Raw genomic sequence first — 21,912 nt, forward strand, 5'->3', positions numbered from 1 at the left:
GGCTAATTCTCAGATGGAAAAGGAAGCTCCCTTGGACAAGAAAGAAGAAAGCTGTCTGCTGAAGAAAAAAAAAATAAGCACAACAAAAAAAGCCTAAGCAATGCTGAACCCCTTTCTTTCTCTGACATAGGAAGAAAACTGAAAAGGGAAGCATCTTTATTGAGATGCAATTCCAAAATAACTTGTGGCGAACAACTCGGGCAAATGGAAAGAACTACTTGAGTCTTTAGGAAATATTATCCGCTTTCTTGTATGAAAATGCATCTCATCCTAAATGAACAGATGCAAAAATTTGAGATGAGCGATTGAAAATTTGAAATGAAAGATTCAAAAGAGGGGTCTTGCATGCAGACAGTACCAGAACAAGGAAGAAAGGGATTGAAAAAAGAGGAGTCAAGGGATCCTGGTAAGCGAAGTTAGGCCAGATCAGCAGGGTTTTTTTTGCTGAAAGAAGTAGTAAAGCTAGAACCTCCAGTTATTCCTTCTCTCTTGGGTAGTTCAAAGGCTTTTGGTCAGAGCTGAACCTATAAAGACAGGTTGGCGAAGTTGCTAAGGGAATCCCAAGGCATAACTTAAAGACTGCTCATGAGGGACACTATATTTTTCCTTCTACTTCAATCAACACTTGACAGGAAAGGAGCACACCAAGAAGAACGAACCATAGCAAATGAATCTATCCTTTCATTCACCAAAATGAAGAATAAGAATCATCAAGCAACCACTCTTTTTCTCCTAAGTAGTAACACATATCAGAGGAAAGCATTACTTCCAGTGACAGCTTCCAAACAGCACAGGTGGGGGAGCTGCAGGAACTGTTCTCAAGAAATCCTTTCTCAGATGCAAAGCAAGAACCTGATTGTGTGTGCTTATGTGTAGGAGCATCAGTAACCTGACCGCTGCCTTTATAAAATAGGCCTTGTCTGATGAGAAGATGCATCTCACCCTTAAAACTGCCCAGGAGTTGTGTCTTGAACTCGACAGCTCAAAATGCTCCAGATCAGCATTTTTGACTCCTCCCACCCCAGCCCCTCTGAAAACTCCAACTCAAAAGAAAAAGTAAAGGGAGAACAAGGGAATTCCAGTGTCTAGAAATGACACCAGTGTTCTGACAGACGTTTTCCTTTAGCATTCCTGTACATTTCAGAGCAACCAAATAAATTTTAACCGCAAAACAAGCTCTTAACCGAGGAACATATGTAACGGCTCTGTAATGTTCTTTTCCCCCTCTGAGTCTAAATGTTCTTCCTTCCCAATCCTTTCCTCACCCAGAGAGTGAATGATGGATCCCAGATTTGTCACTCCTAAGAAAGCTATTGAAATAAAAACCTAATAGATAACAGTAATGACATGTCATTATTGTAAAAATATCCCCTGATTAGGGAGCAAATTGAGGAGCTTTATGATCTTCTTACAGCTTGGGACTAAAAGGAAGATGTTTCTCCCTGAACAAGCAGGCAGACCCTTTTCATCTAATTAAGTATCGCAGGGCTCACAGGATTTCCTGAATCTCTGAAGCTGGCTCAAGAAGCATCTGGCATTACTCTTTGACTACTGATCTATTTCATCCTCCTCCTCGTTTGTGAGTTTCTCCACAAAGTTACACTGCTGAGATGCTGTCACAGTTGTGTGGCGGGCTGACCTTGGCCCACCTAAGAGCACTCCCACTCCCCCAATATAAGTTGTTTCTGAGCTTTCCAGTGAGAAATCCATGGCTGATTATATACGAGAAATGTCTGCCTTAAATGTTTAAGATGGGAACCAATACTTCCTTTCCTACGTTAAGCTGAAAAAGTTAAGAGAAACCACCACCACATCATAAGTACACGCATGCTCAGGTAAAGGCATTTTAAGACTTCAGTATTCTTTCCCCACCTCCTCTTAAACAATTTGAGCTCCATACCTAAAAAGAAAATATAACGAATGCATTGCTTAGCTCAAGAGGAAATTCCAGCATACAAGTCATAACCAATAAAGCTTTCAAGAAACACCGTTAGTCCTAAAATAAAACCATTATCTTGTAACAAGTTTTTTTAAAAATTGAGGACTGCAGACATGCAAAGTATTATTAAAATCTTAAAAGCTCTCTAGAACTTAATTAGCACCAAGTATGAAAAGATCTACCTATTTTATGAAGCTGCGAAGAAAAATCTCATCTTTCATCTGAAAGAAGATTTAATGAACAGAAAAGCAGCTCAGTATCAGTCTCGCAGTTGTTTTTCAAACAGCCACCCAGAAACTGGAAATAAACCCCTGAACCAACAAGCTTGTCCTTAGTGTGCATGGACAGTCCTGCAAAGGTCAGTGGGAATTAAATACACAGACTGAAGGCAGGAGCAGAGCATCAAATTCTTGGAGCAGAGCATCACAATGTGCATGCACATTTAGGTACCAATGCACATAAAGGAAGAGCTTTTGGGAACACATTATGAGATTTAAAAATGTGTATTACCATGAGCATACAGTCCTCTCGAAGACAGCAGTTAAGGAGAAAACTCAGCAACAACCAATTTCTTTTTGAAAATTGTGGCTTTGGTAGGAAAAGGTTCTTAAAGTAAAAAAAAAAATTGCACATAGAAACATTAACATTGAGAATTACTGTAAAGTAGCAACTGACCTGATAAAAATGTACTTTCATATCTTCATTATTTCTGTACTTATTTTCACTTTTACAGGAAGACGCCAAGGAGAAGCCAGAGATCAAAAGAGTCAGCAAACCAGCTGCTATTCTATAAAAACAAAAGAACAATAAAATCCTCAGAAATTGCACCAAAATTAACAAATCAGAACTTTTTCATAGACGTGTTCTTCACTAAGATAAAATAACTTGTTACAGTATCAAGACAGAATACATTAAAGGAATTTTAACATCCAGCTTTGGAAAAACAAAATTCAGAGTCATGTACTTTTTTTTTTTTTTTTTTTTCCACAAGCTTATCGTCCACAAATACAGACTTACAGTCTTTTTGGGTAGTGACAAAAATCACCATTTTGGCCACATACCTGCTTTGTTACCCATCATTTTTAGTTTTTCAGTTACCACCATTTGTCTTTTGGCATCGCCATGTAGAGGCTACTGACCAAAATGCCCGTTTGTGACTTCTCCACTCATTGTGTTGTCTCAGGCATAACAAAAAAAGTACAAATAGCTCATATTCAATAAAATCGGTCTGCTTAATTGCATTACAATAGTAATTTTCTGGTAATGATCTAGCCAGAACAGTAACACAACTGCAGGCTATTCACTTACAGAATGAAGATTGGAAGGCACCTCTGGAGAGCAACTTAGTCTAACTCCCTACTCAAAGCAGTGCCAATTTCCACAGGCTGCTAAGGGCAATGTCCACTTGAGTGTTGAATAATTCCAACAACAAAACCTCTACAACCTGTCTGGGCAACCTGATCCAGTCTTTGACCATTTTAATCAGTGTAAAAAAAAAAAAAAGTTTCTTATGTTTAAATGGAATTTTGTGTACCTGGATTTGTGCCCATTTCTTGTCTTTTCACTGAATACCACTGAGAAGAATCTGAATCTGTCATCTTTACTCTTCTCCCCCATTCAAGTATACACATACTTGGATAAGACCCTCCTGAGTCTTCTCCAGGATACCTGGTTTCAGCTACCAATCTCTCCTCATATGACAGATGTTCCAGCACTGGCTCTGCAATCCAGATGTGTTTCACCAGGACTGGGCAGAGAACAATAATCACCATCCCTGACCTGGTGGCAATGCTCGCCCTAAAGTAGCCCAGGGCACCACTGGCCTTCTTTGCTGCAAGGAGCACAGTGAGAGCTCATGGTCAACCCAGTTAGCCCTCAGCCTGCCTGATGCATACGGTTGTTACTCTTCAGGTGCAGGACTTTGCATTTCCCTTTCCTCAACTTCACAAGGGACATGTCTGCTCATTTCTCCAGCCTACTGAGCTTCCTTTGAATGGCAGCACATCCATCTGGTGAATCAACCACTTCTCGCAGTTTTATATCCCCTGCCAACTTGTTGAGGGTACATTTTATCCCATCAAACAGGTCAATAATGTAGATATCAAAACATAATTGACTCCAGTACCAAGCCCTAGTGTACACCACTACTGATTGGCCTCCACCTGGACTTTGTGTCACTGATTACAACCCTTTGAACCTGAAAGTTCAGCCAGTTTTCAGTCCGCCTCACTGTCCACTGACCTAGCCTGTATGTTATCAGTTTTTGTATGAGGATGTTATGGAAGACCATACTAAAAGGCTTGCTAAAATCAAAATAAACTGTATCCACTGCTCTCCTCTTGTTCAGTCAGCCAGTCATCTCATCTTTGAAGGCTGTCATGTTGGTCAAGCACAATTTCCCCTTCGTAAATTCATGTTGACCACTCCCAATCACCTTCTTTTCCGTCATATGTTTGGAAACGGTTTGTTTCCAGGATTAGTTGCTTCATTGCCTTTCCCAGTGATTGATGCGAGACTAACCAGCCTGTAGCTCCCTGGATCCTCCAAATAAAGTGTTCCCTAACCTGATCCTCTTCCACTAAGAGGAAGTTGTCCTTGCTCCAGACTTTCCTGCAGGTCTCAAGGGCCTGAAGGCTGTGGATCCTTAAGGTCAGTCTTACCAATAACAACAGAGGCAAGGAAGGCTTTAGTCTGTTCCAAGTCCTTTGCCACCAGGTCCCCTGTCCCAATGAACAGCAGAGTCCACATTTTCCCTAGTTTTCCTTTGGCTCCTGTATGGCATCCTAACCCACCCTGCACACTGAGTCAATCATGTCTACGTTCCTCCTGGGTCATGCAACCCCGCATTCACCTCTTGTATGCTTCCTTTTTATGAAGGAGTTTAGTCAGGATCATACTGTGCAAGTTTTATTAATGTCCTGAAGAAGCGCTGGCCTGACCTATAGTGCCAGTGTTCAAGAACAGATTTAATAAATGCACCTATTTCTCACTGGCACTTTAATTTCATCCTGTGGTATCTTCTCTTCCAGTATCTCCTTATCTTCAATATCATGAAGTGTCACATAAACATATACTTTTAATTGCTGCTTCAAGGCCTTGCAATTTCAAAACTCCCTTGACAAGATTCAGACAGGTACAAGCTATATTAGAGGTACAATGTTTCATTAGAGAAATAAATAGGAAGATGAACAGCCAGGGTAAGGTGAATGTAAAGAAGTGTCAGGGAGGAAGACTTGAAGGTAATTTAATTCCATTTTGATTTCTAAACTGTGCTAAACTGTTATAAAGAATAAAAAAGCTCACAACCAGCAGACATACAGATCTGTATATACAGCCAAGAGGTGGTACTACAGCCATCACTAATCTGTCTTGAATATTTCTAATATGCCCAAGCACCAAAGGTTTTCGATGGATAGATTTAAATTACAGTGAAAAATATTGAGGCAGAACGTAAATAATTTTGAAAATATATGGGCTCTTTATTCTATCTGCAATCATATATTGCTGCCCTCAACCCATATTTTACTGAGGATCGGGCACCCTGACTCCCATGGGCCACCGTATGTTCTGTCAGACAGCAGAAGGAGCCCCTGCAGTCCAGGTCAATCCAAGTCTCTCTGCAGTAACTACAAGGATAACACAAGCCTAACTCCTTCAGGCCAACTAACTGGACTGCATCCAGATAAAAGAGAATGCCTCTATGATGAAAGAGTAGCACACAATAGGAGAGCTCTCGTGATCCTATTTGTTCTATTTCTCTGAATAACTCATTAGTTACAGGAAGTTATTCAAAGACAAAGTATTTAAAATTAGATGGAGAAATTCAGAAAGATGCTGTCAAAGTAAACTGCTTTTGAATAAATATTCATATTCACATGTCACTGCTATTTACCATGTCTGTACCCCAGTGAAGCTCCTCCTTTAATGACTTTATTTTCATGTACAATTTGCCAATTCTGGTATTGTGAAAAATGTTTCCCTCCACAAGAAATCACAGAATAATGCAAAAAGCAAATGGATTTGGCATTCTTTGAAGTACTGCAAGAGAATTAAAAGTCTCTTCTCATTGACATTAGTGACTAACCGACGTCTCTATAATCATATTACTTAAATTCTGAATTTCAATATCTGTCTCAGCCAGCTTTCAATAACACAACTCCTCACATATATCAAGTTGGTCTAAATTCTGAATATCAAAGAGGGAAATAAAACTCTTAAACAGCAAGACAAGATTCTTACACCAGAGGAATGTTCGGTTCTCTTCCTACAACAGGCATTAAAGGAAATACTGCCAGGAGTGCACACAGAACAGTCCAGATCGATGTTGTTGTCTAAAAGAAACAAAAACAAATGGGATTTTTGGAGGCCATATGGATAGACAATCGTCACGTGGACAGACAAAAAACAAAAAATTCAGTGAACTACCAACAGCTACAAGCACCTCCCAACAGACAAAAACCTCACATATATATCAATAATAAGATTAACTGTAAAAGGCCACAAGGTCATTTGAATTACAGAGCTTTGATTTAATCCAAAAAAGAAACTCATTTACACAGCTGTCAAAATCCCATCAAAGACAATGAGAATTAAAGCTAAGCTTTAATTTTTATTCTTAAAAGCGCTTTCTCAAAGCGTGGCCTTCATGCACATTGCAGTAACCAGAAAGCTGCTGAGTAACCTTATGGAAGAAAGGAATAAAACCGTAATCTCATCAGAAGATTGCAGCAGCTAACTAGTCGCCAATCTCTAGCAATATGGTAACATTTTCCAGTCTTTGTATCTGAATGTCATTTGATTTACCTTCCATAATCACCTAACTAGTTCCCTAAATTCTCTGCTGTGAGGAAAAAGAAAACTCTCAGGTGTTTTATTTTCAATAGTCAGGAAGAGATACATCACTTAAAATTTTCAAGCTCTTGTCAGATTCTAGTCACAGAAAACATATTTTCAGGGCTAGAAAGTGTCTTCTTTGTACACCCAATTTTAAGACGTGTTACTTGATTACTGAGATACAATAAAAGAAAGCGAAGAGAAGCCTACATCACAATAGTTCTTGCAAAGCAAGACTTAGCAATTTGGGTACAAATTTTTATTTCAATTAAAATGCTAATGCTACCCCAGACCTCTAGGTTTTAGGTATTCTGCAAGGTAAGAGAAGTTTCAACAAACTAATGGAACAACTGTCTCTTATATTAAAGATTGTGCCACTTCACATCCTTATCTACTGAAGCAGAGGAGTTTTTTTCCTGTGAAAAGCAGTAGAGGAAGCTGCCTCTGAGGAACAATACACGCCATTTGACTGCGGACAATAAAGACATGACAAGCATTTTTCAGTTATTTCTTTTTTTTTTTCAATTAAAAAATATATTTCTTAAATGGTGGCATTTTCACCAGTCATGTATGTCAATGCTTTTGTCACTACGACAATTCGATAAATGATGTGCACTTCATATGACTTTAAACCAACCATTCTTTTTGTCACTAACAACAGAAAACTGATAGCTAGCTCATAGCTATCCTGGAATGAGAACAGAAGCATGATACATGACAGTGACAGCCAGGATACTGGACTCCAGGAAAAAAAACAGAATTCTGTCAAGTTGTAACCTAGAGAGATTACAACTGTTCTTGCCTAAAATCACTGTAGACTAGAATGCATGACAGCTGTCAGTCAAAATGTCTGTCAAATCAGTTCTGATTCTTAACCAATCCTATTGCTTGTCTTGTATATGAGAATTCTACCCAAATCACATGAAATTCCCTTGCTTTGCTACGTGCTGCTGACAAAGATCAGAGTTAGAGCATAACTGAAAAAGAATCAGAAGCAGCATTACAAAAGAGATGAATCCCAACATCCTAAGTTGCAATCATCTGCCAGTCATTTAAAATGTTGTTGTTGTTGTTGTTGCTAAGTAAAGCAAGAAAAGCCATACAGTACCTTTGCTTGAACCCACAGCTGTGTGATCACTGGCCAGCCAGCAAACACAAGAAGACCCACAGTGAGTGTAGAGCGGTAGAAAAAGCTGAAAACCTAATAAAGAAAATTCAACGTAAGATTGAAAACCAAGCACATTAATAAAACCTACAATTCCTCAGAGAGAAATGGTAGCAATGAGATACCCTGTTGATACATACAAATAAGATACTTACTAGTATTTCAATTCCCACTATAGAAATCAAGATGAATCCTAGAGACTGACTGATTGGAAGTGACCAGAGATTTGCAGCGAGGTTTTGAATAACATGAAGTCTGTTCAAAATGATGGAACACAATAATCATTATTGTAACACAACAGAAATAATATAAATTTTTACTGCTTTGAAGGGCAGGGGTGAGGGGTCAGAGCACAAGAAATGACCAAGGTATTGCAGATCCTGTCTGCAGCTAGAAATTAAGATTGGGTGATGGCCTGAGGCTCCTTCTGCCCAGTTTTATTTGATATAAAACCTACAATAAAACCCTTCAGTTTTTTCCCTCCCATTTCTGGCATATCTTCATGAGTATTTGGACAAGCTTCAGATTGCTTTTTATCCAAATTGACTCTGAGTTTATGAACATCTTTGGTTATGCTGTGTTTAATGTCCATCATAACTGATGAAACATTCACATGCTTTAGAGGGAAAAAAAAACAGTTAGCTCTTCCAGTGTTTTATGAGGCAGCTCATTATCTAACTGCAGTTGGTCTCATTTTCCCTGAATAATACCTAGTTGGTATCTACAGAATTGCCAGTAGATTATGGAAGTAATAGAAAACAGAAAGGAAGAAGTCTTGTTGGACATGAGGTATTTAGTCAAGTTAAAGCCAAACAAGACCAGTTCACTTCAGTATCAGAGCACAATCCTCAATATGACTAGCACATCTTCTCCAAAAGCAGCTGGAGTTCAGCATACCTAACACTTCCAGAATCAGACCATTTCAGAATAACTTAAGAAAAGGAACAACCCGCTCCATTTTACCCATTTTTGGTCAAGATTTTAGCACCTGTTTGTTCCAAAGTACTGAAAACATCTCATCTTGGAATAACATGAATTTATTTTTGCTAAAAGAAAAGATATCTGCTAGAACTGGCAGCTGCATTAGCCTGTTTGGAAACTTTTCTATATGTCAAGTGAAATATAAACCAGAGTACTCTGGAATGTCTCAGAAAACATTTCAGCAAATTTAATTACAGTTGTATCTATTTTTCTCCCAAACTTACAGAAATAATTTAATTATCAACAAAAAGGACACATGAACCTGGTTTTAAAAAACATAATTTGTAAAACATATTCTTTACTCACTCTCTCATAACTGCATACCACACAGGTACCGGCAACAGACAATATATGTAGTATGTCCAAGGACACGTTTGAATCAACAGGAAAAACGTTATCATCATCCCAACAAATGTAAAACTGTACAAGAGCACTGTAGATTCCTGAAAAACAAACATTGTTAGACAAACAACGCTAAAACAGCAATGAAATGGTTTAAACTACAAGCTATTTTCCACTTGTGAGTTACACCCTAAAGCAAATGCTATGTTAGAACAGCCACTCAAGCTGCCTCGTGTCTATGAATACAACTCTGGATGCTGTTTCCAGCCCAATTAAAAGCTGCAGAAGGATTTGAAGATCTGCTTCTAAATATTGCTCTGCGTAGGGTCCTGCAGTAAACTCCGCACAGGTAAAGTGCACTTGTACAATCTGGAAGCCTAATGCGTGCAACACTATTTAAGTTCAACAGATGCTTGAAGTCCAGTGGAAGTCAGAGCACGAAGAGTCTTGGAAAAAAACAACTCTTAAATTTAGATTCTAAAAATAGACTCAAAGCATAACCTTTTGAGTTCAAGTTCACAGCATTACGGTCAAAGCATTTAATGAAAATTCCATTAGCACACGTTTCCTTCTCCTACTTGAGGCATTTATAAGAGAAACAAATTAAAATACAAGACATCAACTCCTACTGCGATCAGCTCTTCAGGATTTAGTGGCAGCTACCGAAGGAGGTTTGCCACTAGCCTTCCACAGCTAAGTTCCCCTAAGTTGCTCCTGATCCCCCGCAGTTTCCACCTTTGGGCATTAAGCTAAGCCAGCCCCAAATTCAATTTGCTGCTAACAAAGTGGAGATGAAAGCAAGGATGGTGGTGCAGGAGCTGCCCTGTGAGCCAACCCAATTTTTCCTGGTGCAAAGACTGATGCACCTGCTGAAGAAGCAGCGCAGGCTGATGGGGACTAATCAGCAGTTAGCAGCGGTCTCTCACTTGCACAAAGAAGAGCATTAAACAGTCAATCCATCCACCTTTTACTTGGTCATGGAACTACTTTTCCTTCTTTAGGAACATTCAGGTAGAGGAAGATTACATGCAAGTTTTAAATGAACAATTTTATCTTTTGGTATTGCAACTTGAGGTTGTGAAGGCAGCTTTAGTAGCAGAGCAGTCCTCAGCACAATGGGTAGGTAATGACTGAAAAACCTGTTTTCTTTTATAACAGAAATGCCAGTTTCTCTGAATGAGTTATTTAAAAGGATACACGACTACGCTAGATATGCTGAGAAGACAAGACACTCAATTAGCAGGCCACATCGATGGGTTAGCAGTTTTTGTTCTCCTCCCTGCCGTAATTGACATAAAACTGCCCTGATCTAAGCTGACAGCAAATGCAAGTTCTAAATGATTTTTAAAATACAATTTCTGCTAAGATACGCCATTAAAGGAAAAGAAAGTCATACAGAAAGCTGACCTAATGCAATTTGGTTCCATTAGTTTTAAATTTTACATTTGCTGACACGTACACAAAATGAATATGTATAGATAGGATATACACACAATGGAATTTATTGTCGAATGAGTAAACACACACAATCAACGTTTTATTCCACATCGAGATAAAGATTATACAATCCAATAGCTGGTCATGCATTGAAGATAGAAACTGATTTCACATTTTCTGTGAATGTTTAGAATTAGATTAAAAGGTTAGGCTTCTTTCTAAGTGAAACAACACCCCACTCTAAAAGAAAAAAAATGTTTTTTCATAAGCAGCATAAGAAGCCACTGACTTTTATAGATGACATATACAGGATATGCAGTTTCATTATTCAAAGGCTGCTACTGGATATACACGGCTGTGCTTTGCACAAAACTATTTGTCAATGGTAGATTGGTTTCTCAGCAATATTCTTTAAGTAGCTCTGATACTATCTATAAACCAAATAACTTCCACGTAAGAAGCGTCAGGCTCACACTGTGACTCCCTAAATATATATGAACACTAAAAAAAATAAAAAATCTATAGAAAAGGGCCTGTTATTAAAACAGTGAAAAGAAAAATTCTACATGCAACATATGGAACCTCTTTTTTCCCCACCAGTGTCGCTGGCCTAAGTTTTGCATAACATTTTTGAGATTTTACCTGTTGAAAATAACAAATTATTTTAGAAGTGAAATTTGATGTTGACTAAAAATACTACATTTTTGCTTAAGCTTTTAACATGTCCGATATTCAGTCTAATTTTTGTAATTATTTTGTTCATATCTAACATAAGCATCTTGGACTATTTCTTCTAAATTAGTTGATGAAAGAAAAACTAAGTAATGAAGCACATCGCTTACGAATATTTTCTGATTCAATTCTGTTTGATCATCTTCATTAAAAGCCAAGACTCTCTCAATTTCAGCCAGTTGTAAAAACACCAAGATAGCATGATGGGAATTTTCCCAGAATAATATACTGAAGGCAGTAAAGATGCTACAGGAATACTCATTACCAAATTAAACAATTTCTTTTATTCTGAAACAAATTCTTAAGTCTGGGAGGGTTTGTCTGTTTGTTTGTTTCTCTCTGTAAAGCTTTAATCTTCCCCTAGTGAAATGCTAGCTTTTAGCTGGTTCACCTTTTTGAGGTCTCTCTATTCTGATGAATGACTGAAACAAAAATGAATTTCCTAGGATTTTGAACTTTGTGAAAAATCGAGCCATTTTAACCTTGTTATAAAGAGCTTACTCTTTGATATTTTCTTCTCTACTCTTGCAAATTGTAAAGGGCAAGAGTGCAAGCTGACCTGTGAAACCACAGTTCACCTTTCAATTAAAACAGGTTATACATTTTAAAAATGCCATCATGCAATTGCAAGGCTTCTGAAGACTGATTACCCACCACTACTGAGGACAGGAACAAAAGAATCTACATGCAAATTTTTTTGTCCCTACAGTAGAAAACAAAAATCAAAATGGAAGCCAACAACTTACAACAACTGTGCTTGTGGAAGCCAAAAGTCTGTATTCTTCATTGTATAACAATGACTATTACTAGAGTGCTGACTTCATTACACTTAATGCTGAAAATTGACTTCTGGTTATAGATAGATTCTCTAATAGTTTTAAATCATTACATTTGCATTAGCGTTTAGTAAAATGCACAACTGTAAGAAAGAAACTCAGAAAACACAGTATTGCATATTCTGACTTGTAATGCATTGGAATACTGATCTTAATTAATGGTCCAAACAATAACACCAGGCAGGATTATAGCAGCTGTTTCCATGTGTGGTCAAAAGAACTGAACAGTGGAATGTGTGCAGTTTGATCTCCTGCACAAAGGCACCAGGCACACGTATAACACTGAAAACAGGGAGAAATCACTGCATATTTCTGACCTACCTTGTTACTGCTCTGGACAGTCTTAGTCAAATTGGTATGGGTCTTGACAATCACCAGAATCACGTAAGTCGTCCATCCCACGAAACCCATTGCAATACTTAGGCCCAGGAATAATCTGTCATAAGTATGGTAATACGACAGGCCTTCCAAAGCAAGGTTAATCAGGGTTTTGCACAGAGATACCTAGAGACAGACAAAACATACAAGCAACAGTTTGAAGTAACGTAAGCTCCATACCACAAATCAACCCAAACAACAACTGCAGCTCAAGCAGTTTTGCCATTCCCAGCATGTGTCCTCTGTACAACCAGGTACGGTGTTTTGGCCAACATCAACTACTGGAGTGTGCACTGCTTCAGACTCCTGTTGGACATAAAGTCAGCCATCTGTACGCAAGTTGATGGGGCCGGATGGGATCCACCCGAGGATACTGCAAGAACCGGTGGAAGAGCTGGCCAAGCCACTTTCCATCATTTATCAGCAGCCCTGGCTATCGGGGGAGGTCCCAGTCAACTGGCGGCTAGCAAATGTGATGCCCATCTACAAGAAGGGCCGGAGGATTGACCCGGGAAACTATAGGCCTGTTAGCTTGACCTCAGTGCCAGGGAAGCTCATGGAGCAGATTATCTTGAGGGTCATCACGCGGCACTTGCAGGGCAATCAGGTGATCAGGCCCAGTCAGCATGGGTTTATGAAAGGTAGGTCCTCCTTGACGAATCTGATCTCTCCTTCTATGACAAAGTGACACACTGGGTGGATGAGGGAAAGGCTGTGGATGTGGTCTACCTTGACTTCAGTAAGGCTTTTGACACCGTTTCCCACAGCTTTCTCCTCAAGAAACTGGCTGCTCTTGGCTTGGACTGGCGTACGCTTCGTTGGGTTAAAAACTGGCTGGATGGCCGGGCCCAAAGAGTCGTGGTGAATGGAGTTAAATCCAGTTGGAGGACGGTCACTAGTGGAGTCCCCCAGGGCTCAGTGCTGGGGCCAGTTCTCTTGAACATCTTTATCGATGATCTGGATGAGGGGTTTGAGTGCACCCTCAGTAAGTTGGCAGACGACACCAAGTTAGGTGCGTGTGTTGATCTGCTCGAGGGAAGGAAGGCTCTGCAGGAGGATCTGGGTAGGCTGGACTGATGGGCTGAGGTCAACTGTATGAAGTTCAACAAGGCCAAGTGCCGGGTCCTGCATCTGGGGCACAACAACCCCAAGCAGCGCTACAGGCTGGGAGATGAGTGGTTGGAAAGCTGCCTGGCCGAGAAGGACCTGGGAGTATTGGTTGACAGTCGGCTGAATATGAGCCAGCAGCGTGCTCAGGTGGCCAAGAAGGCCAACAGCATCCTGGCCTGTATAAGAAGCATCGTGGCCAGCAGGTCTAGGGAAGTGATTGTCTCCCTGTACTCAGCTCTGGTAAGGCCCCACCTCGAGTACTGTGTTCAGTCTTGGGACCCTCGCTACAAGAAGGACATGGAGGTGCTTGAGCGAGTTCAGAGAAGGGCAACGAAGCTGGTGAGGGGTCTGGAGAACAAGTCTTACGAGTAGCGGCTGAGGGAGCTGGGCTTGTTCAGCCTGGAGAAGAGAAGGCTCAGGGGCGACCTTATCGCACTCTACAGGTACCTTAAAGGAGGCTGTAGCGAGGTGGGGGTTGGTCTATTCTCCCACGTGCCTGGTGACAGGACGAGGGGGAATGGGCTAAAGTTGCGCCAGGGGAGGTTTAGGTTGGATATTAGGAAGAACTTCTTTACTGAAAGGGTTGTTAGGCATTGGAACAGGCTGCCCAGGGAGGTGGTTGAGTCACCATCCCTGGAGGTCTTTAAAAGATGTTTAGATGTAGCCCTTAGTGATATGGTTTAGTGGAGGACTTGTGTTAGGTCAGAGGTTGGACTCGGTGATCTTGGAGGTCTCTTCCTACCTAGACGATTCTGTGATTCTGTAAAGCACACCACTTGTTTGTTCCATCAGCATTTGACCTTTACAGGTGACCCCCTGAAAAAAAAACAGTCACGAGCTTCTGAGAGCACCACATTTAAATAGGAGGATGACTATGGATACAGATGATACTGGGCTGTACTAAGTTAAATCACAAGTCGCTCTAGCTCAGTACCTCCTTCCCTTTAGTAACCACTGGGGAGACACCATGATAAAGATGGTGGTATTCCCACTGTGAGTTGCATTCCTTACACACAGGTGTGCTGACCCCAGTGATTTTCCCAAAGATGGGAAACAACTGTGTAATTTATGGTCACAGAGGATTCTCTGATTGATGGAGAGATCTTTAAGGAAGGGTATAAGAAGAAGTTAAGCACACATAATGATGCTTCTTTATATGCCCAAGTATCCATTAAATCCTTTGTTATTATTATAATTGTCTCCATTAATTCGCCTGATATGGTTCTCAAGGCTAGGCACAGTAGTGGACATATCACATCCATCTCCCAGTAGAAACAATACTCTCTTCTCTTGGAGCACTTGATTTCCAGTTCCTGCTCAATTTGAGGAAATGTCAATCAATAATGTGCCATTACTTCCTATGACCCACAAAGTACTAGGAAATTTGAAAAAAGAAGTTCAGATCTGCCTTGATCAGATAAGAGGTCAAGTACAAGGATAAGGGCAATAATATTTAACATTTGTCTCGCTGTCAAAATCCTTTGAGAAGCAGTCTTACACATAAAACACTTGGAAGGGCAGAAAGTTCCTCAAAATAAATGAATTAGAGTATGCTGATATCATCTGCTTGCTGTTATCAGTTAAAACAGGTGACAGAGATCCTATTAAACCAAAAAGTTGGGACAAAATTTCTATCAACAGAAAAAAGTGTATCAACTATTGAAGAGTCTGCCAAGGGGCAAACTCCCCCCAAAATCACACCATTCCTGAGAAAACAAATATCAATACATATTTGAAATGTAAAGAGTTGCAGGGTTGAGAATGCAAAGAAACTCCTAAATCCCAGCACAGAATGCACTGGTAATGCACAGAACTTTCTATCTTGCTATATAGGAAGCTGAGAATGGGCACAGGCACAGGCACAACCCTAATTTGTTAGTACTCAAAAGAGCGATCATGGACACATTGGGTACCTGAAGCAAACAAGGAGTAAAGTTCGTATATAAGAGGACTTGAGTCCCTAGACCTCTAGGGCCTCTGAGCAACTCCAAGTTCACATGAAAGAAAGCTGGAGAGGGACTCTCTCAGGGAGTGTAGCGATGGAACAAGGAGTAATGGCTTTGAACAAATGGAGGGGAGATTGAGATTAGATGTGATGTGAGGAAGAAATTCTTCATTCAGAGCACAAAGTGCACATGGGCACTGGGGCTGAAGATACACCTTGCTTCTGTTCTTTTCTGTAAAGAATAGAATGAAATTACATAAAAACCAGTGTTAAAAATAAACCCAGGGCACAGGATGGGACGTGAAGGGCAGTCCCTGTGGCCAAGGGGCAACCTCTGGCAAGCCAAATGGCCTGGGGGAGCCAGCCCCAGAAAAGGGGCCCTCAACCCCCCCAATCCTCCTCCTTCTTCCACGTGAGGGCATCTTCCAGGCCGCTCCCAACAAAGCCACCTTTGGCCATGCAGGGGCCACTCCATCACAGAGGCTTGCTGTGGCCACCACTGCCCTGCCTTTGCTCTGGGCCCTATAAAACAGGCCCCCTGCAGCTGGCCCACCACTTGCTGAGCATCTAGGCCCTCTGACTGCCAGTTTGTGCGGCAGGAAGAAGACTAGAAGAGCAAGGCGAGCGGCAGGCCTCCTTGGTGTGCGAGGACAGCCATGCAGGCCGGTGAAGCACCAAGAAGGAATGCACCTGACCAAAAAATGTGTCGTGGGCCGAGGGATAGCGCTGGCAGCACAAGAGACACCAGTGCCCAAGGGACCTCTGGCGCCCAGCCCACAGATACAGGCGGTACCATTGGTACCGCAACGATGCAGGGAACAGGCCGGCCCCTCAAACACCCAGCAACAGGGGGCCTGGGCCTTACTATAGGCACAGCAGTGGCGTGGGGCAAAGTCAGGAGCATCAGACAGACAGCCGTGGGGAGCAGAGGCATGCCCAAAATCCGGAACACAGTGCGGGACCCAGGCATGGCTGTAAAATGGACGGCAGCGTCAAACCTATGCATGAAAATCAACCAGACAGTGGCATGGGACCTAGGGGTGGAACTGGACGACCCCCTGCTTCGGCACCCTGGCCTGAAAACATTCCGGACAGAAGGCATCCCATTTGGGCAGTCCCAGGCAAGGAGTGGCTTAGCCTTCTGCCAAACACCGTGGAGCCCATGGAGATGGATCCACCAGATGTGGAGGAACTGATGGAAGTGGATCCACCTTGGCCAGATCAGACCTGCGACTACCCCAGCATGTCTTTGCTCTGTGCCATCAGAGCGCCCCAGCAGTGTTGCTGGAGTGCCCGGCGAACTCCCTACTCGTCGCACAGGCTCCATCCCAAGCGTTAGCTTGGAGCCACCAAACACCATGGGCATCCCGCAAGCTTACCTGCAGGATGTCCTGGCAATAAAGAACTCTGTTGTCGATTCTCAGGGGTTGTGTGAGCGCTCCTTTCCCATCCCCCAGCCCTTGTGTGAGAGGTGGCATCCCTTCTGCACAGAGCCTTGAGGAAGTGCACAAGAGAGGACTCAGCTTCCTTCGGGCTGCTGTGCTGGGGTGACAGGAGGAGTCCCCGAGGGCCACCATGCGCCTCTAACATTTGTGAAAATAGACTGAGGGGTGAAAATAGTAGTGTGTAAGCGATTATAGGTGGCTAATTTCTTACATTAGGAGTGAGTTTCTATATCTGAGTAATTGGTAATGACAGACATGGAGAAGGCTGAGGTACTCAACAACTTCTTTGCCTCCATCTGCACTGGTAGACGGGCTTCCCAGGTCTTTCATTTCCCTGAACCCGTAGATGGAGGCTGGGGGATCAAAGTCCCACCCACTGTCAGTGAAGAGGAGGTTTGAGACCACCTGATGAATCTAAACGGGTACAAGTCTATGGGACCTGATGACATGAATCCCAGGGTCCTGAGGGAACTGGCTGATGGAGTTACCAAGCCTCTCTCCATCAGAGTTGAAAAGTCCTGGCATTTGGGCAATGTCCCTGGTGAGTGGAAAAATGGAAACGTCATGCCCCTACTCTTCAACAATTAAAACAAAGAATTGAACAAAGAGCACTACTCTTCAACAATAAAACAATTTGGAGACATTTCTTCTCAGAAAGAGCAGTCAGGCATTGTAATGGGTTGCGCAGGGAAGTGGTTGAGTCACTATCCCTGGGGGTGTTCAAGGAAAGGTTGGACCTGGTGCTTAGGGACATGGTTTAGTGTGTGACATTGGTGGTAGGGGGATGGTTGGACGAGATGATCTTGAAGGTCTTTTCCAACCTTAATTTTTCTATGATTCTGTTCTATGACCCAACACTCAAACTTGCAGGTTTGACTACTGAAAATGATTAAAATACATCCTATAAGTAAATCTGTAACAGACAAGTAGTATTTGGAAATAAAAAAGGTCTGTTTTCACACCAAAAAAATCCATTGATGTCAACTGAGCTATTTCCAATTTACAATGATGTAAGTGAAAAGGTACAAGGTATAAAATAGGTTTAGTTGTTCTGTGCATGAAACAGTAGTTTATAACCCTGAGAAACATATTAAGAAAAAAAAAAGGAGCTGAACCTTAGCACATAACAGAATTATTCTTCCATGCATTTGCTAGGTTAAATGCAATCGTACAGATTCAACTTTTTCATGGGCTTTTTCACACAAAAGTCAGTAACTAACCTAAACCTGTTAAAATGAAAGTCTTCTTTGTATCATTGAGCTCTGCAAATTATTTCTGTGAATGTCAGAATACAAGCACTGGCAAATTGCAATCATCAAGTACCCTGTCTCAGTGAGTAGCAGCAAATGCTTAGGAAGGTATTCAAGACTTGCGAAGCACATAATGATTCCACATACGGCTCTCAGTTTCTGACAAAGTGAAATGCAAAATTAAAAACATGAACAATTGGTTCATGTAAGAGAAATACAAAACAAAGCAGGGTCTACGACAGAATAAGTCACCATACTTTTTCATGCAACTAGCAGCCTAGGAAGGATGATTATGATCTATATGCCTTAGTATCTCTTTAAATTTACCCTTTTTTACAGCGGAAAAGATAAACATACATTGTGTGCTGCTATACTGTGAAATGGTAGCAAAAAGTTTAATAACTATGAGAAAAAACTGAGTAAGTCAGTATTGTTCAATAGAGCTGATGTCATGAAATGCAAAACTTTGGAGACTTACAATGGGATTTTATTTGTGTTGGTAAGTGAGATGTGCATCAGAAGGACAAATATTTTCTGGTTTAAGTTAAACAAATCTAAATATATTTACATATAGCAGAAGTTCTCAAATTTTCTAGAAGATAGATAGCAAAGACGCACTTACCGCTTCATCGTACTTTTGCTGCTGAATATACAGTCTTGTTTTCTTTAAAAAGCTGATCTGTTCAGAATCAGAAAGTGGCCTGTACAACAAAATAAACAGATATTAACATTAATGCTTCTTTTCATGAACAGAGGAGGAGACAGAAAAACTTCACTTTGTAATCAAAAATGACTCTGGAATGAAACAAAACAAAACAAGTTTTCCAAATTTCATTAGGGGAACGCTCTACACCTCTATATTCATTTTCACATGTAAGTCAACACTGCTGCTGTCTAACTTACCCCAAGAATTTTGCATTAATAGACACATCTTTTATTCCCACCTAATACTGCTGGTGAAAATTCTCTCCCTTGTGCATTATTATTGATCACTGCCCTGAACAAAAAGCACTGCACACGCAAGAATTAAGCAAATTAACTGATTTGATGATACTCATGGCTATACGAAGTTTGAAAGCCTGTCAGCACAGGACAAACTGTTCAGGATCCACAATGGCCATAGATGACGCCTAACAATCTTTTATTTAAAAAAAAAAAAAGAAAAAAAGGAAAATAAAGAGTTTATCTCCTCTTCCACAGGAAGCTGTTAACAGAGTCCCCATACCAGGGGATAGCACAATTACCTGACAGCACTGAGGCCTGTGGTGAAAATCTCTGACTTTAATGAGTTTGATAGTCATCCAAAATCATTTCTACAACTCTTCCTTTACAGGAAACAGCACCATGGAAGAACAAACCAGTCAACCAACCCCCACCAAACAGAGGAGGAAGGAGCTGAATCCCTTGCCACTTTGTTCCAGGTTAAGGATGGCAGCAGGGCAGAGGATCCCCTGGGCAAATTGTCAGCCACTGGCCCTCTCAGCACCACAGAGGAAAATTGTCATGGGTCCCAACTTCATGATAGCTGATAAACAGATACAGGAAAGTTTTCCTTCACACCCTCCACAATGCTGCTGAGCCACAGCATCATCTTCACAGCATCCCCAGCACGATGGCCCAGCAGTGTACCATTGGCCCTTGTGCACACTCCTCCACACGCAGAAATCCAAACTTCATGTTTCAGGCTGTGCCAAATCCAGATCCAGCCTTGGGGTCTCATTCCTATTATTTTCATCAGCAGCAATTACCTGGGTGGGCACTCCGTTGAACCATGGGAGGAGTTTTTGATGTTATGCAACCACTGCCTGGAAACACTTACTTCTGAGCATTTGATAGGAGCTGTAGGAACTACTTCTGCCTGCCACCCAGAAGCAGCTGATACATCATCAATGATACATACACGCTATCTTTTGAGCCATGGAACCAATGTGAAAGATTCTGTGATTGACCAACCTAATTTTTTTTTTTTTATTACTATTTTACTTTTTATTACTAATAGTACCCTGATATGTTTTGCTAGATTGCTTTGATTTCAGAGCACAGCAGTATTGAGCAGGAGTCTTCTAAAACATATAAGATAATAGCAGCAAAAATCTATCTATCTTTTGAAAAAGGTAAATAACTAACTGCATTTAAAATGTTCAGCTGTTTTAAATCTAGAAGAATCTAAAGGTGGTATCTGTAAACGAGCAGGAAGTGAGAGGTCCCATGGAATTCAATACACTCTGTAACAGAAAAGCAACAGAGGAAGAAAGGAAGATGAATGACATGGTGACAGTGAACATTTCATCACCTTAACTTTGGAGGGGAAGACAGAAGACTTCAGAAAACAGCCTTGAAAAGTAGCAGAATGAATGCTGGTTGTTTCCACGCCTTTGTGGTATGTCCCTATGGACGTCAACCCTACAGCTCCAAAGGCCAAGGGCTACCAGCACGTAGCCAGAGAGCGTGCACCGAGGCTGGTGATAATTCAAGGAGGAATCAATTCTTCAAGTAGGCTAACAAGATGCTAGCACTGCCTCAGAGAAATCTTTGATCTGTCTAGTTTTGCTAACGTTTTTGGCAGGGCAAACTGCCAAAGGAACCAAACCCATGTGGCAGTTTCCACCTTATGAATAACAGGAAGAAAAAGTGCTAACTTTTAGGTAAGGATTTAAAGAATCTGGAATAAATATTAATATTATTAATATTTTAAAATTATTAATATTAATAAATATTCATTCAGAACTTAAATTCATCCAAAGGGTTCCTATGTCCATTGTCTCATTTTTACTGTTTTATATGTATGCTTTCTGACAATTATCCGTATAATATTTAATGCAAAGGTTTAATATGCTAGAAAAGCCTTATTTTTACCTTTCACTTTATATCTTTCCTACAGTCATTTAGCTATAAATCCCCTAATTATCTTTTTACTCTCAATGAATCATTTTAATATTAATGAACAAGTTACAGTCTTTACCTATTCCTTCTTAGATGACAGCTCCTGGGATCTCTGCACATGGAACGGTGTAACAGACTAAATGTTTTTTTAAGCAGAAAGGTTCAGTAAGTCAAATGCGCAATGCAATTATTATGTCAAATGGGGTTGCCATTAGCAAATGCACAGTTAATTCTCAATCGCTAACATCGTACCACACATTTTACCTTACTTCCATACACATGGATTTCAAGTACTGACATTACAATTATCTATGGATTACTTTTGTGTTAAGTTAATGAATTCTACCAGAAACCAAAGACTGTTCACACATACCTGTATCAAAACGCAAGTTTCATCCTGAATACAAAGTTTGATTGTCATCTTAGATATTATTTGCCTCCATATTCAACAAAAACTAAAATAAGTGATGAGAGGATTTTTACATCTCACACCAGACTGAAGAGAAGAGCTACTAAGCATGCAGATTATCCCTCAGTTAAGGGCTGAATGTAGTTCACCATAAGCACTTTATCATCCACCAAGGATCTTGATACGCATCCTCACCAGAGGTAGCAGAAAGATCAAAGAGGTAAAGC

At 40.8% G+C, this 21,912-nt stretch overlaps 2 protein-coding genes across 3 annotated transcripts in view; one reads left to right on the plus strand and one right to left on the minus strand.

The window, feature by feature from the left end:
- The window catches only part of LOC308190706 (uncharacterized protein), a gene marked incomplete at its 5' end in the record, with an annotated part of 341,409 nt that extends 322,401 nt beyond the window's left edge, over nt 1-19,008 (plus strand). Inside the window, one exon of the mRNA XM_080582360.1 lies at nt 13,730-19,008. The remainder of the gene's footprint in view (nt 1-13,729) is intronic.
- Nucleotides 1-21,912, minus strand: part of PIGN (phosphatidylinositol glycan anchor biosynthesis class N) — a 111,315-nt gene that overhangs the window by 28,439 nt on the left and 60,964 nt on the right. For both annotated transcript variants that reach the window (XM_080579277.1, XM_080579276.1), the window contains exons 13-19: nt 19,016-19,094; nt 12,587-12,769; nt 9,225-9,361; nt 8,093-8,192; nt 7,881-7,973; nt 6,179-6,270; nt 2,615-2,726 (exon numbers count right to left, since the gene is read on the minus strand). In XM_080579277.1, coding sequence (XP_080435403.1) covers nt 2,615-2,726; nt 6,179-6,270; nt 7,881-7,973; nt 8,093-8,192; nt 9,225-9,361; nt 12,587-12,769; nt 19,016-19,094 — 796 coding nt within the window. The remainder of the gene's footprint in view (nt 1-2,614; nt 2,727-6,178; nt 6,271-7,880; nt 7,974-8,092; nt 8,193-9,224; nt 9,362-12,586; nt 12,770-19,015; nt 19,095-21,912) is intronic.

Source organism: Anser brachyrhynchus, assembly GCF_964034855.1.
Source record: "Anser brachyrhynchus genome assembly, chromosome: 2".
In the NCBI taxonomy this organism is placed as follows: domain Eukaryota; kingdom Metazoa; phylum Chordata; class Aves; order Anseriformes; family Anatidae; genus Anser; species Anser brachyrhynchus.